This window comes from Prorops nasuta, unplaced genomic scaffold (genome assembly GCF_024137725.1).
Source record: "Prorops nasuta isolate Cenicafe-Biocafe unplaced genomic scaffold, Cenicafe_Pnas_1.2 PNAS00014, whole genome shotgun sequence".
In the NCBI taxonomy this organism is placed as follows: Eukaryota; Metazoa; Arthropoda; class Insecta; order Hymenoptera; family Bethylidae; genus Prorops; species Prorops nasuta.
In genome coordinates this window covers 3,222,327-3,238,321 of record NW_027116811.1, presented here as the reverse complement: position 1 = coordinate 3,238,321, position 15,995 = coordinate 3,222,327, and the positions used below count along the sequence as shown (strand labels likewise).

The window sequence follows — 15,995 nt, the reverse complement described above, 5'->3', positions numbered from 1 at the left end:
CAGCCTCGTCGCTCATTGACCTGAGAAACTGAATTTTTCATAAAAACTCGAGCACAGAATGCAAAGTGGAAACTGTGTTGGGTCGACGGAGCAGTACTAACGCGCTGACTCGTATTTGGACAGACACGGTGCATTCAGCGTCCAATTTTTGGAGATCCGGCAGAAAAAAAATCTTCCACTAATTTCGCCACATGTGTCTTCCCCATTCAGTGGGACAAATTATGTTACGCGAGAGGCTTTCCTGTATACATTGCAGTCGGATGAGGGAGCTGGTGCATGTATACACGTGCATCAACACATACACACGCTCTCGCTTTAATGAAAAGGTTTTGAAAAGCACCGGCTGACAAAATTTAAGCCAGAGTAAACGCGCTGCACCTAAGATCAAGTTGCTTTGAAAACTGATGGATTAAACATATCTCCGGACTGCTTATTCCTCTTTTATTCTTAGTATTTTGCGAATGTGTGTTTTTCATACCTGGCTACTGCCTCGCTGTACACGAATCCAGCAGTTGCGCGTCGTACCACCTCGAAGCACAAATCGGAGCCGTCCATACTGAAAAACGAAAACTTATCTAAATAGACGCCACGCGATCAAAGTAACTTTTAATTGGGGCTTCTATATCATTTACATTTCTACGAGACAGCTTAATGCTTTCAGATGTATCTATTAATTAGGAAACCTGCGAAGCTCCTCTTTCCAAAGTCATTGCTACATAATTACTTTACTCGAGGAACTATATCGATAATTATAATAATTTTCCTCTCCCTCGGAGAGTTTTGATTTTTAGATGAAAGATACAGTGGACGAATGATTTTATCGTAATTATATTTAAATGGCCATTTTAGATCGATCCATAAAAAGATACTTACTATTCGAAAACCATGTAGAGCATACCCTCGGAGCTGTAAGTTTCGAGAAGCTCCACAATGTGCGGATGTTTCAGCATGTGACATATCGTGGCTTCGCGTTTCAGATCTGTAATATCAACAGAAATATAAATCAGTCAAGACGCGGTGGACGTAAACGGAAATATTTTCCCGATAAAATTTGTGGAGAAAAGATTGTCGATAGAGGAGTTTATCCGCGGAAATACACTTGGAGTGCTCGAGAGGGGATGAGCAGCGAGTGATATATTGTTACCAGTTCATGAATCATATTTTATTTAATTAAGTTTACTATATATATATATATATATATATAAGCCCTAGCTTTGCAGAAATGTCGACTTTCCCGGCCAAGAGACACGGTGTGGAAGATGAGGCTGCAAAAGGGTGAAACGTTGTGCAAGGGTCGTATATCGTCTACCATATATATATACTGACTGCCACGGGATGGTGGATACACGATAAACAGCTGAAGCCTTACTCAAATCAAATTAATATTGCAGTAAATTTATGCATCTTTGTGTTTTACAAGAGCTATATGGCAAAAGCTCAATCATTGTCTTTATGGAACATTAATTTCTCATTAAGCACAGCTGAACTATGTCGTGCGACCCTATATATATATATATATATATATATTAACTATCGTTTTTAACGTTGGTCAAAGACCGAATAATTTCCGCTCTCAGCTTTGTATGTAGATGGAATTCACATTCACTCTGCTTTATGTCTATCAAGGAATTATGAGAAAGGCTTTCATCTAAAATTTCGCCAGGATAAATTATTCTATAGACAATCTGTGATTACACTTACCAGCGGTACTCAGCCCAGGACTAGAGGTAAATTTTGCAACATCGACTATTTTTACGGCAAACGTCTGACCCGTCTGCCGGTGAATACATTTCCGAACAACGCTGAAGGGTCCTCTGTAAAATCAGATTTAACGTTTAACTTTATTATTAATACTCATCGTTCCTAATTACACGTAACCCAAGCACTCATTTATTTCCACATTTCAAGCACACACAATTAATACATAATTTAACTTTCATTTACAATAGAGTTTCTAAATTTACATTATAAATTTAATTAAGGACCGTCTATATATTTTTAAATATAGCTGAAGCGCTTCGTTCCGTCGGTCTTAAAAATGTAACAGTACAGTCATATAATAATTAAGATAGCACGTGGAAGATTCGAGAGAATAGTATCACTGTGTCCGCATTTAGCTGAAATCCTGAGAAAGAATCCATTGAATACGATGCGTGGCTTTGATCGTATTACGAGTAGCTTTAATGCAGCGTCCTTTGAATGAATGAAATCCTTTTTAAGATTTGAATATGAACCATAATCCAGATTTATCTGCGAATTCGATGTAAAAATTATGTGAAAAGCAGGGAACTGATATTACCGCGTGCTAAAATTTATGAGCGTTAAAACTCTCCACTTATTGTGTTCGTCGATTTACAGGTATGAGCAAGGAACGTTAGTAACCCGCCACAGGAATTGACCCATTATATCAGTGTGCTGATATGGGTCTCGGTAATCTGTTGAATCATACCCGAGAATGCATTCATCGAATTTGCGAGGACCATATTATGGAGAATGCAATATCGATTATAGCCGACTTCGCACCTTTTAATTCGTGGTATTAACGCATCAAAATGTCTACCCCATTTTGCTAACAGATCCGCTATTTTCATTGATAATTCCAATACTTCGAGTGTTTCTTAATCCGTGAGATATGACTAAATAATAACAGGGATATTTCGTTGGAGCGTTATTCGTGCGATAAATGAAAGCCCGACAAATATACTTGTCATTTCTCAGAGAATATAGACATATTTAATTGTGACAGAGACCGCTTTAAATACGGGCTACCCCGATACGATATGGCACCACCAGTTCTCGATTGGATCCTAGTAAGCAAAGTTGAATCTGGTGAATTGTTATATTGTCGAAGCTGTGGTATCAAGAATCAAAAAATCGATAATCGAATGCGACGAGCTGGCAATTTTCTTTATCATCGAGGATTCGTTCAATCCTGCTTTCATTACCAACACACAGAAGCGATATTGGTTATAGAATCATCCGATGGTCCAAATTGCAACTCCCATTCGGACATTGAGTAAATACCACTCTAGATCGCGTCATAAATATTCCACTGGTTAAGATTCTGTCTAAAACAATTCGGTTAGTGGCTGAGAACCTATTATAATGCAGAATTTCTAGTGCAGCACATTCATTGTTCCGCATTGATCGCCACTCGATCCTGAGAACGAATTACTAAAACCAGACTTCATTCGATCCGTACAAAGGATTTTCAATGGTTTAACTACTGCAACAAAAGAGGCACCGTTTAAAAAGTTTAGTCGGGTGACTGCACAAAATGAAAAACGTGAAGTTTAAAAACAATCGAAGTAGGGGGGGGGGGGGGAGACTGATAGCGAGTATATTTTCAAATCTTAGGAAAGTAGTTTTGTGATAAGGTATGCGCAATGTAATTGCGTGTACCGGTAGAGTATTGTTAGCAATACTGCATGCAAACCATCCATTACTTTGCATACATCTAATATCTTCCGCATAGGACGAGATGCATTATTAGCTTCGCCGTCATCTTTCCGGTATTGATTTCCACTGTAAGCCCACCTCCTTACTCAACTACTTCAAATTTATAGAATGATTTATTAGTAAGCCGATAACACAGAGTGTTGATTTACTATGTAAGCTATCGGTACGATAACCGATGTCGACACCAATTAATTACCAGGAAAATCTCAATTAACTTGTTTTTCTTTTTTTTTCTTCTTTCCCATTGTGAATCTCCTATTTAACTGTAGAATAATATCATAATGCTGGTGATCTAATCCACGGCATTTAAGATTTATTTCTTTTTAACAACAGTTTATACCTCTTCTAATTATATACAAAAATAATTACGCGTTGGTGATTGACAGGTCTGGAGCAACTTGGAATATAAAGTGAATGAAGGCTGTGATAAGGAAAAACAGAGACTGAACTGATAATCTAGTGTAATTCCACTATTGGACAATACGCGACTTGGATATAGTATTATCTCAGCCGGCGCAATCTTTCGGTTTAAATCTTAATAACAAATACAGACGAGAGATAAAAGAACTTAGGTTAACAAGGCAAACTAATGACGTTGGTCCTCGCCTACTTTTGGCAGTATTGCAATATAATTCTCATAAATTTATTCCTTTTTTTTCAGAAGCACTCGTATTTTAGCAGCATCAGCTTAATACGAATTACGCGCTAATCATACGCTCAAATGAACTTTGAGATGTATCAATCGCTCCAAACGCTCGGTTTTCAAAGATACTTTCTTCAAATTCCTCCGTCTTTCGCGAAGTCAGCTTATATACTTTTGTTTCAAAGCACATACAAATGATATCACATAATTATTAAATCACGCTATATTTTTAGCGAGAAAATTGCTTTATTAGTTTTTACATTCCCGTAAACACTACTCTCGAGAAATTATTTATCAGCATATCGCGGAATTGCGAATTATATACGATGTTAATTTTACCGAATAGCAAAGTACACAGGTCAACATTGAATTTGTAGATTTTAAGCTAATTCTGCGAGATGAGAATTTCGTGCTTACCTATGCCAGAGAAAGCTCTACTTTTCAAGTACTTGCAATCCACTTACAATTAGAAACATTATGGAATGTTGAATTGTAAAAGTTTAGGTCTAACAAGATACATTAGGAGTTTGGCTGAAGTCGAGGAGCTAATATAACAATAGTTAGCAGGGTTACAAAAATTGCCATTAAGTTTTCTTTTTTTCGGCATCTACGTATGAAAGTGGAGTAACTTGGTTGCATTGAGTCAATCTTCCTACCTCTCGGATTCAAGTGGATCGAAGTTTCTCACTTCACTACGCTTTACTCGGTGTTTGCACCGACCTCGATGTTACTTCGCTCTATTCTGAGGCCGATATAGATAGAGATTTAAGCCTTGATGATTATTAAATATAGTACATTATACATAAATATTGTTAATGCTAGTTTTTATTTATATGCGTACCGAGAAACATTAAATTTTATCAAAAATTAAATAAGAACGGGCAGACTTTCAGAGAGTTTATTTCTTTTACCAGAATAATCGAATCATAAATGAGCAAATATATAGTTACCATGAGTGAGAGAGAGAGAGAGAGAGAGAGAGAGAGAAGCTAATAAATTAAAGTAATTATACGCTTCTCTATTTTAAATGATAAACGCTGCATTCGGTCAGCTTGTGACAAACAAATGAAAAATATTTGTCATTAATTTAAGTTAGATAATTGCAAGATAATTTAGAGCATACACCTGTTAATTAAACTAGCGCAATTTAGAATAAAAATATATGGATACAAGTGGTTTATACGTTATCTGACACGCATTGACTGATAATCGCTGTACGAACGTACGCTCACATAAAACTGTTGCCCGTTTTATATTGTCGACATATAAATTGGACTTTCTTGACAGGTATATAATAAACCGAAACGCCAAGAATCATGTTCTTTTAACCAGGTGGGCACAGCGAGTCACACATCATGTTATCAGCTATCCTCCCTCTCACGTGCCTATCCGTGATAGCCGCTGCTGGTAAAGATATTATAATTACCTACACTTTTCTTTAATTTAAACATTAAATTAAATTTTTTTTTACTAGATTAATTAATTGATTATTTAAACCCTGATTCACTGGTTAACATAATATTCAAAGTTACAGATAAAGGTTGTAGAATTAGTCTGAACTACAAGGATGGCGATCTTCCTGAGAAACAACCATTAATTTTATCACCGCAGGATAAAAATGTCATATATCCAGACCAAAGTTACGCTATATTCATGAAATCAGGCGAGGAAATCCAACTAGCATGTCCAGGATATGGAAATTATTTCGAAAATATCGGTCCACGCCAACAGGAAGTTCTAGTAACTTGCGTAGGAGGCAAATCATTCCGATCAAATCACAAAGTATATACTTTTACCGATTTACATTGCAAAGAGGCGCCTAAACATATTGCCAGAAGAACCCCAGAAAAATGTTTAACCCGACACAGTTTCTATGAAGTCGGTTTTGATCTGAACGACAAATTTTTACGAACCTTGGAAATCTGTCGTGATGAAAGAACCTTGACAACATACTACTCGAAAAATATTATATCAAAAGACATTAAGTTCTTCCAACATAGTTTTCCAAGGTACTTATAACATATTTATTTCGTAAAAGTATATGGCATACTGATAACAAATGAATTAAATTTAATTTTATTTCCTTATTTTTGTCAGGCCTACGCATTGGCAACAAGGTCCCTTCTACCCCAACGTAAATATGCAATCGGCATATTATTACGAGAATCAAATTGCAAGTTTCTCGAGAATTTTGAATTCTGAGAATCTAGCAAGGAAATATTTTAACAAACATTATGATTATTACTTGGCTCGTGGTCATTTGACAGCGAAAGCTGACTATGTTTTTGGCGCTATGCAACGCACCACGTTTTGGTACTTAAATTCAGCACCTCAATGGCAATGCTTTAATGCTGGAAACTGGAATTCCATTGAATCGAGCGTAAGGGATTTTATCATCAAACGTGGTCTAAAAGTTGAAGTATACACTGGAGTTCATGGGCAAATGACTTTACCAGATATCAATGGTGTAAGACAAAAAATGTTCCTTCATGCTGATAACAAAAAAAAGGCTATAGTTGTTCCGAAATTCTATTGGAAAATAATATACTATCCGGAGAAGGAACTTGGAATAGCGTTGATAGGTTTGAATAATCCATTTGAGAAACTATCGAATGAAGAAACATATATTTGCCCAGACATCAGTTCAAAAATTAATTGGGTATCTTGGCACCCTGAGAATGTCACACTTGGTGTTTCCTATGCTTGCAAAGTTAATGATCTGCAGGCCGTAGTCCCGACAGTGCCACACCTTCGTATATCTGGCGTTTTATTATAAATTTGTATACTCCATTCATAATCATCCACCTGTGCAACTATTTATCATGACTCTGTAGCTACATTGCACTCTGTTTAAATATTATTTCGAAGATAACTGGACGCTTCCTTAAACGATATAATTTAAAGGGCGACAAATGAATGATTACAACATCTGAAACATTTGAAAACAATAATACAGCTGGATTTTTTCACGATTTATTTGAGTTATTTATTAAATGTTCAGTGTAATTTCATGCGCATACATTATTTGTATATAAAATTAAAGTTTTTATAGAATTGAGGAAAGAATCATTTTTTTTTCTTCTAAAAATGTAGTTTACTAATTATAAAAAATAACCTATTAAAAATGTTGTGTCATTCTTAATGCGGTAAATGATGTTTTAGAAGTAATGAATAAAAGATATGGAGAGACAATGCTCTCTCATTGTGCCTCGAATCACGTACAGAAGCTGGCCAATTTCCAAGCCGGTTGTTTTTCGATAACTCGTTAGTCATTTCATTATTGTCAATAATTATTGATAGTGGCTATATAGCTGCTAATAGAAGGGTAGCAATTTAAGTCTATCATAATCTCTATATTTGGGGCTACAAATCACGAGGCCAAATGACGTTGGCAAAATTGTCTGGTTCAGGGTAAAAAAATATTTATTATCCACTGAAAAAACATACAATTTGCTAAACACTATTTTTACCAAAGAAACCATAATAACAGTAAACTTCCGCTCGTTTATTTATAGCCTCGACTTGATTTCTGTTTCCGAGTTTAAAATACTTTAATGTTTATGTGTTCATTTGATATAGTTGACTTTATCGTCTTAGTTAAAACTGGTTTGGTTCGGGCATCGCGGAGTGTAAACATAGACATCCGTATATCAAGCTCCATTTAGGAAAGGGAGGTTCTCAGAACTGCGCGAGATGCAACTTAAGCAAGAAGCTCATTAGTTTAAGTTCAAGGACAGAACTTGCAAATAAGAAGTTGCGAGTCAGTTTTGAAGATGAATTTGCACGGTTGTGGTGGTCGAAAATAGGACGGGCTTTGCAAATGCGGCGTATACATTGTTCTATACAACTGTATATAACATTCCAGGGATTTCTCGGAACTTTCCTCTATTCACACACATTCAGAACACTCACGAACGTGAGAGTCGTACATCACATCTTTAATAATTTTGTTTCAATCCCCTGCTGTTTCAGTTACTTTTTACTTCCCTCATCTCTCATTGCTGATCACTTCGATCTTTGCTTCGACTTTGTTCAATCGTAATTTTTCTTTACTTTAGAAATCGTATCATTCGCCATTTTTACTCGAATTCCAATACTGACGATATACTTACACTGTAGTAAAATATTAAATTCTCGACGCTTATAAAATAATAGGAATAACTATATTTTTATAAGTAAGCTGATAGAAAAACGTAGATTGGCTGTTTGACTTTAATTGTAATAAATTACATTAAACGTAAACTATCCAGCTATCAATTTTAAGCATTTATATGCAATTACCTACAGCTGGGAGAGTAACGCTCAATGCCATGATTTATTGTTCAATTGACACGATTAATTGACTTCTGTTATTCTTAAGTGATCTGAAGATCAAAAGCATTCTTTCTTACAATAAAACAGTCGTATAAGGCTTTTTAAAGTAAGTGTATAAAAAAAAAACAATCTTATGCGGTACTACAGATACATTTATAGTACATTAAACAAACTTGGAAGATTCCTGCCTTTAAAAAACATTAGTATGCGCTGTGAGTGTATGCTGGGCTTTTATCTCCCTCAAGAACCTCTTCCTGCCGTAACGCGTGTTAGGAGAAATTGATTTAGTAACAGTGCCAGTCAGGCCAATGATCTTTAAACTATTTATGCAGAATTTTAAACAGATTTACACGGTCAAAACGATACTGAAGTGTACATGCAAAATTTTTGCACACGCAGAGAAAAGAATTAATATTATACTTAATATTCAGAAATATTGGTTAAACGTAATATTATGTAGAAAAAAATAATAGGAGGTACGTATATGATTTACCAAGGAACAAATATATTAAGCTACCAGTTTGGTTTTGTAAGCCACACGTATGTACTTAAATAATATAAACATATTTTCTCTGTTAACCTGCGCTCAACACAGTTTCGGCAATTTAACATTAAATTCGTTAAACATCTGATATAATTTAAATTGTAAATTGGATTGAAAATAATCACAAGAGACATGACAGTGGCTTGCTTGAGTTGTTTGCCGGTAAGTACTACATAGAACGAGGAGGATACCCATAGAAGCACACACTGTGCCGTTTTTATCCAGCAAATTTGTCCGCCACATGTACTTGTATACATATTTTTTATTTTCAATGTACAAAGAAGGTTATTATGGTACACACATCAATCATCTACGATGGGATCTACCACTTACGAGAATCATTTAAATCTGATTACAGAATATCAAAAGACATTTCGTACTCGATCACAGTAAACTAAAATTTAAAATGAAACATACGTATATTTCAATTTAATCAATACTCTTACAATTTTCCACTTGCTCAGGAAACTCAAAACTAGAGTAATAGGATGACACAGTCTGGAGAATGACAAGAAATAAGAGGATCGTGCGAAAAATAAAGGTTCAGGATTGAAATAAGTGAGAAACAAATAAAATCAAGGCTATTTTATACTTTGCATATGTTCTAACAATTGGTATAGGTATAAAATAATAAAGGATAGAACGAGGACCTGCAATCGACCTAACGCTTTCGGCACACAGCGCTTTTACTCATTCGCTCGTCTCATCCCTTCCTTGCCGACTTACACGAGCTGCGCCTGTATTGATACACGCGGTCGTTATTGCACACTTATGCATATGCACACGCATTCTGAAAATGCGGCATAGGCGGTATTACGAGCGCGCGTGCATACTACAGATGTAATACACACGCAGAAAGGAGAAACGCACACGCGTATTCGCCTTGTCACGAACACAGCACCCCCACTTTCGCCCATGCTTCCTTCTCTTTTTTCTCTGCTTTCCATCTCGCAAAGGCCCTTCCCCACACTCTCTCCTTCACTCTCTTTCTCTCACCATCTTACTCTCCTACCAGTTACTCACTTGCCGATAATCTCGCAGAGCTCGTAAACATCGTCGAAGAGAACCTCGTCGTCCGCCATAGTGGCGACGAAGAGGTCGAAGGAACTGACCAACAAGCAAGGACTCTAAATGCACCAGGAGGCGCGTTTTAACTACAAAAATATGTAGCTACAGCGCGTACAGGTACGCGCCTCACTCCTCTAAAGGTCTCGGTCGACGTCGTCGTCGTGCTGTGTTGTACGGAAAACGCGGCGGCGTGATCGCAGCCACGTATTTTGCTTTCACGGCTGCCTCGCTTCTCTATCTCTTTCCTACTGTCGTAGAACGAGACGAGAGCTAGCCTCGTTATGTACACGTCACACGCGCGCACACATGTATGTACCCACACACACACACACACACACACAAACACAGGGGCGCGCGCTGGCACGAATACACCACACACAAGCACGCACTCACACGCACACCAGTGCCGCGATTATACACCGTAACGCAAAGCAGCCATCGTTGCACTGCAACTCGATCGGTAGACACGAGATCGCACCGAGCGACAAAGGGGAGGTTTAAAACTCTCGATGGACAGATACACACTTGGCGCGTGCAGCACCGACACCGCCTTTTTCCTCAGGGTTCTAACGTCGCCGGTGGACTAGCGCGCACAAACCAAGAAAATAATTTGGACAGATGCAACTTTGCGGGATTGCCAACAAGAATAATGAGGAGGAAATCCCCGAGAGCCGCGTTTGAGTAAATTTTCTACCGAAGCGTGGGTCGGTAATTCTCTAAAACCGACGAAATAGGTGATTTGACATTCTCTGATGGCACTACACGCTTCGCAGTCTGTCAAAGCCTGGGGGAGTAGAATCGCTCGCTCCGAAGCAAGACTGGTTGCATAAAACACGGCCGGCGACTGCGCCAACCTCGAATCGCTCCTCCGTCCCCTCTATACCTTATGCATGGAGGGGCGGGCGTGGCGCCTCTTTGCGTACAGCATTTTACGCTCCTAACGTGCCCTCTGTTTCCTTCCTTCTGTAATAACAGACAACCATCGTATGACACAAGACTGCGTAATTATATCTATTGATAGTAGATGATGGCATGGTAAACTTCATGATTTATAAATCATGCTCTTTATACATACATATATATATATCTCATGACTAGGCCGTCCAAAGCTTCTGAACGTCACAACAACGTCCCAGTGACTTACGGTCGATAAAGTTTCATTTTTACCGACGACGACCCTTATACTATATTACATATGTTTTCATAAATTTCTTTGAAATAATAATAGATTTTAATGAGCACGTAAACAATCTAGTTATACAATAATTGTTATCTAAGCCTGGTACGAGTATCAACTGTTGGTTTGTAGCATCTACCTGGAAATTGTAAGGTGCGCATAGTAAGAATGATGAGAGGAAAATGAGCTGGGACCTCTTGTCCATTTAGTGGTAAATTTTTTGATAATTTATCTGTTTGGAAAAGGCTGGAATTGAATAAAATTTAATTTATTTGCCATTTTTAACAGATAAATCTTATTACCAATAGGTAGAAAATCAGAGATCTTCATTAATGTTCTTATATACTAATCGCTTAATGATTTGCAACAAAAGCAATAGTAAAACAATGAATATGAGATTCCATTGAAACTTTTATTAAAATCTTCTATAAATGCAGAAACGGAAAAAATAATAAAATAATTCTACAATTATTTCTTTGATATAAAATCATATTTATCATCAGTACCTAAATATAAATAGACTCAGTCTCAATAAGTTTCAAATGTCTGTGATCATACCCTTCTAAAAGTATTACTATTTCTCTGTTGACTTTTTACAAATTAAAGCATTCTATTAATTTATATCCCATATACAATTACAAACTTATCAAGATAGTATTTTATTACTACTTATTTATGCTTAGAGCTCTTATCAAAGTATCGACTGTTTTTGCCATCATTTATTAATATCGTATGAAGTTTTATAACAGATTTTGCTATCTAATATTTCGAATTATTACAGATACTCGTAAAATTTTTAATAAATTTTACATACCTATATTTAACTTTTAAATTATTTGAATGATGCATAGTACCCGCGCATTTAGTAGTTCACAATGGGGGTGCTCGAAGTCTCCGAGTGTTGGCTACAGGAAAAAACAAGGGGAAGGAGTTCAAAGGGCAATGATTAATTCCTTGGCCTTGGATGTTGGACATTTATTGGCGCCACTGTCTTTCCGGAACCTCCGGAACGTTCCACAAACTACAAAGATATAACTTTACCTCTGTATTTAATAGTTTTGTATGCGTTTAGGAACCTTGCGACACATATTTTTTCGTCAAATCGCTTATGTACGTTTTTCCAATCCTCGCCTGTCGCAAAGTCATGATATTTATAAAAGAGAAATAGACATGATCCTTGAAAAATTTCTTATAAATGCATTTTGCATTGTCGACCACATTTTTACATCCTACACTTTATATCAGAGATCGAAAAGTCAGTTTACACTTTACTACCTTTCAGGCTCCATTCCATAAAGTTCTGTATGATTTAGGGCAGATGGCACAGTATGTTCTCCAAGTACGTGCTGCCCTCTGGTTGGTGTCAGTAGCGCTCCTCGGTAATTAAACGTTCTCTGATTTAGAATTACTATTTGTTGACCGTGTTTGGTTATAGAATTTTTAATTCCTGTAGATTCAAACCATTTAACGCGATGGCAGAAATTTCGTTGAACGAAGCTCCAGGCCTACAACAAATAGATATATCAAAATTAAATTTGCCTCAACTTACAAAGTTAAAGAAACAATTAGATCAAGAATTGACTGTTTTCCAAGACTCTTTAGCAGTTTTAAAAACTGCTCAAAATAGATTTCAAGAATCAGGACTATGCCTTGAGAAAATAACACCAGCAGCTACAGGTGAGAAGCAGTAAGAAAAAAATGAATGTGTAATAATGGGTTTTACATTTATAGGTTAGGAAATGAGGCTTTACCTATAAATAAAAATATACAATTAATCTGCACGTGTCTTGAGCTGTTTTAATTAGTAAAATAATTCTTACAGGGAAAGAAATTCTGGTACCATTGACTGCCTCAATGTACGTGGCTGGGAGTCTAGCTGATACGAGTAATGTACTTGTCGACATTGGAACTGGTTACTGTGCACAAAAAAGTATAGCGGATGCAAAGGACTATTTTAAGAGAAAATTAAATTATGTTACCGAACAAATGGAAAAAATTCAACATATTGGTCTTGAAAAAAGTAAAATTAGGGATGCTACTGTAGAAATCATGGAAATGAGAATTCAAAGTCAAATGCAAAAGGAGCGTGCAGAACGTGCTTAAAGTTATCAAATTAAAATTGCAAAATTTACTTCAAAATTTATGTTACATTTATGTTCTAGTTAAATACAATTTTGCATTGTAATTGCTTTCCCGGACATTTGCTTTTAAATAATATATATTATTTGAAGCATAATTTAACCATCATATAATTTTTTTAATGGAACAGTCGAATATTTAAGAAAGTTTCACTATTGTTCAACAGATTGAGCATACATAATGTACATACCTTACTTTTATGATATGGAAATGGACATTTTGAAAAGTACTACTTTAAACATTGAACTATAATGCTAATAATTAATAATACATCTTTTTTGTACAGAATTGTTAAATTTTTATTATCATTATTGTCATAAAGCATTTCAAAGAAAACTCTTTGTAAATTAACCTCCCCTTAATACTTAAATTTAATAACTTATTAAAATATTTACTACAAGCAAAATGAATGATAGACCACATTTTCTTTGATAAAAATTCATATATTTTATTATTTTCGTTAATTAAAACAAATGTCGATTTTTAATTAATTGAATGGTTTTGGTAAATAGACAGATAATTAGGAATGAGATGAAAGGATGATGTGTTAATGACGAGAGTCTAAAAATCAAAATAACGAAGGTTTATCCATTTATTCATTTGTCATTCAAATAAAACTTCATTTATAAACAATAACAGTTTTTACCTATAAACATGACAGGACACAATGTGTTGTCTACCGTGGTACTGTGGAGGTATCAAAATCATTAGAGGATAGAAAACACCGTATCATAATAGTTTTTCAAATGATTTCTCGATATTTTGGCGCAACACATTATCGGTCTAATACGTAATGTGACACATCTCACTCGGACTGAAAATCCGTCCTCCTGCAGGATAGCGCAGATCTCGTACACATAATTCACTAAATTTATATATTCTATTTACACGAATATTATACGCTCGGTTCTTACGTTATAACAAAAGATTAGTTTCCCTTTCCCGTTTAATAATTTTGAAATTTTACAAACAATTTACTTCCGTCACTCCGAAGCGGACCTCCAAATAAGTAAAACGGGCTTTATTCATCGATGTTATCTCAGGCTAAGTAGCAGCATCATAGCCAATGTTCTAATACAGAACCATTCTTCGAGGCGTCTCGCTGCGTTTGCTGAAAGAAAAAAAGCTTTTATGAATACAAATGATGCGTGAAGAGACCAAGAATTCTATTTAGCATTGTGAATTTATCTCCTGATTTTTGTCTCTTATCAGAGTTCAAAAATTTCATGATATATTAGACTTACGTTACAAGACGTGTGGCGTGCCACTTCACACGCCATGTAATACCAGCCATAAGCGAATCGTATGTATATGCGTTCGCCGAAGGAGTTTTTCTAATTTATCTTGAGTTTGATTGAAATAAAAAGTAAAGATTTACTCACGTATATAAGAGGATTCTCGAGTGCCAAGTACAGAAGCTAGTCTTGGACGCTCTTCGATTAGAACGGCATCGGCCTTTTTTTGATACAAATGAAAAACGGTGGCTCGGCAAATGATGAATAGCTTTCCATTGCTGAAGCTGTCTGGTATGATTTCAAAATCCAATCCTGCGATAGTCATCCGCTGATTGTCACCGAGCTTGCTAGCAGTAGCATTTATGAGAAAGCTCGAATTTACCTGAATGAATAATTTTCGATGTAAGTATAAATATTGCTTAAGTTACTCCTTGTAAAAGAAACGTAATAAGCAATGAAATAAATTTTCTTATTTGCTTCGAGTAAATCTTACAAAAATATTAATCTTTGCTAAATAAGAAGCAAAAAGGGCACAGACTTTATTTTCTACTTATGAAGGTTGGCAAAGCGAAAAAAGATTGTCTAAACGTTCATTCAACGTATATAACTTGTAGCAAGAGAAGGATATTAAATTTCATCGCTGCGATAGAATTGACGTCTACTAAATCTTTCTGCGTATATCTATCAATGTACCGGTACTCCGTTGACAGTCCACGTCAAGTTGGCGGGTGGACTTCCAACTGGTACTGAACAGTTTCCACGCACAGTATCTCCTACTGCATATCGTGGTTTCTCAATGTGAACCTCGGGATCACCATCAGGCAAATCTGAAACACAAAGTATTCCATATACTAGTAAATAGCTCGAATCGTTATAAACGTTCACTTTATTTAACAATCAAATGCTATAATTTCTCACGACAATCCGTAACGATTTAAATCCTCGTATGATTCTATCGACGAGTTATTTTTTCTAGAGATAACCTAGCCTCACCCGACTTATCGCGTGCAGATCACTATACTTATACGTTTAATGATCTCGAAAAAGGAGAGAAAAATGATTTAAAATACTTTACGTAATCAGTGTAGCCCGAATATATAAGCTTGTTTAAATTATGCAAAGCTTTTGCGATTAGGAATATTCGCATAAATCTATTAGACGATAAACATTTGACACAGCTGATAGGAAATAAAATTATATACTATCAAGATTCACAAATGAAGCAGATATTTATATAAAAAGCGAATCAAAGGGAAATTGTGATACTTAAATTTTCCAGCGATAATAGCCATTGTTGGAATAATTATACAAGGCTTCATTTGAACGGAATTCTTTTGTGATTCGCTGTATATGGTCTACGGTTGCACGGTATAGAGAAGATATCGTTATAGCATAGCCAGAGAAGGTAGACAATAT

General features: G+C 35.9%; 4 protein-coding genes across 15 annotated transcripts in view; 2 read left to right on the top strand and 2 right to left on the bottom strand.

Moving 5' to 3' along the window:
• The window catches only part of CASK (peripheral plasma membrane protein CASK), a 109,007-nt gene extending 98,152 nt beyond the window's left edge, over positions 1-10,855 (bottom strand). For all 11 annotated transcript variants that reach the window (XM_066735682.1, XM_066735686.1, XM_066735684.1 and 8 more), the window contains exons 1-4: positions 9,984-10,855; positions 1,702-1,814; positions 874-979; positions 479-556 (exon numbers count right to left, since the gene is read on the bottom strand). In XM_066735682.1, the coding sequence (XP_066591779.1) occupies positions 479-556; positions 874-979; positions 1,702-1,814; positions 9,984-10,042 (356 nt within the window). In that variant the 5' untranslated portion in view covers positions 10,043-10,855. The remainder of the gene's footprint in view (positions 1-478; positions 557-873; positions 980-1,701; positions 1,815-9,983) is intronic.
• LOC136778265 (uncharacterized) lies at positions 5,444-7,305 on the top strand. 2 transcript variants are annotated; one of them, XM_066734949.1, is made up of 3 exons: positions 5,444-5,509; positions 5,631-6,111; positions 6,200-7,305. In XM_066734949.1, the coding sequence occupies exons 1-3, from the start codon at positions 5,458-5,460 to the stop codon at positions 6,876-6,878; spliced, it is 1,212 nt and encodes a 403-aa protein (XP_066591046.1). In that variant the 5' UTR covers positions 5,444-5,457; the 3' UTR covers positions 6,879-7,305. The 2 variants fall into 2 exon arrangements, with proteins under 2 accessions (XP_066591046.1, XP_066591047.1); XM_066734950.1 differs by having other exon boundaries at positions 5,451-5,509; positions 5,637-6,111.
• A 1,710-nt stretch (positions 10,856-12,565) lies between the features above and the next one.
• On the top strand, positions 12,566-13,680 carry Pfdn5 (prefoldin 5). The gene is made up of 2 exons (XM_066735251.1): positions 12,566-12,882; positions 13,028-13,680. Exons 1-2 carry the CDS (start codon positions 12,678-12,680, stop codon positions 13,306-13,308), a joined length of 486 nt encoding a protein of 161 aa, XP_066591348.1. The 5' UTR covers positions 12,566-12,677; the 3' UTR covers positions 13,309-13,680.
• Positions 13,681-13,791: 111 nt separating this feature from the next.
• The window catches only part of LOC136778376 (uncharacterized), a 28,445-nt gene continuing 26,241 nt past the window's right edge, over positions 13,792-15,995 (bottom strand). The window contains exons 4-6 of the mRNA XM_066735163.1: positions 15,273-15,406; positions 14,727-14,961; positions 13,792-14,455 (exon numbers count right to left, since the gene is read on the bottom strand). Of these exons, the coding sequence (XP_066591260.1) occupies positions 14,379-14,455; positions 14,727-14,961; positions 15,273-15,406 (446 nt within the window). The 3' untranslated portion in view covers positions 13,792-14,378. The remainder of the gene's footprint in view (positions 14,456-14,726; positions 14,962-15,272; positions 15,407-15,995) is intronic.

What these genes read in the sequence shown, in the direction of transcription:
- LOC136778265 (XM_066734949.1), top strand. Translation starts at nt 5,458, where the DNA reads ATGTTATCAGCTATCCTCCCTCTCACGTGCCTATCCGTGATAGCCGCT. An exon ending in ATCCGTGATAGCCGCTGCTG is followed by an intron (nt 5,510 to 5,630) that starts GTAAAGATATTA and finishes TAATATTCAAAG; the next exon opens with TTACAGATAAAGGTTGTAGA. An exon ending in TTCCAACATAGTTTTCCAAG is followed by an intron (nt 6,112 to 6,199) that starts GTACTTATAACA and finishes TATTTTTGTCAG; the next exon opens with GCCTACGCATTGGCAACAAG.
- Pfdn5 (XM_066735251.1), top strand. Translation starts at nt 12,678, where the DNA reads ATGGCAGAAATTTCGTTGAACGAAGCTCCAGGCCTACAACAAATAGAT. An exon ending in AATAACACCAGCAGCTACAG is followed by an intron (nt 12,883 to 13,027) that starts GTGAGAAGCAGT and finishes TAATTCTTACAG; the next exon opens with GGAAAGAAATTCTGGTACCA.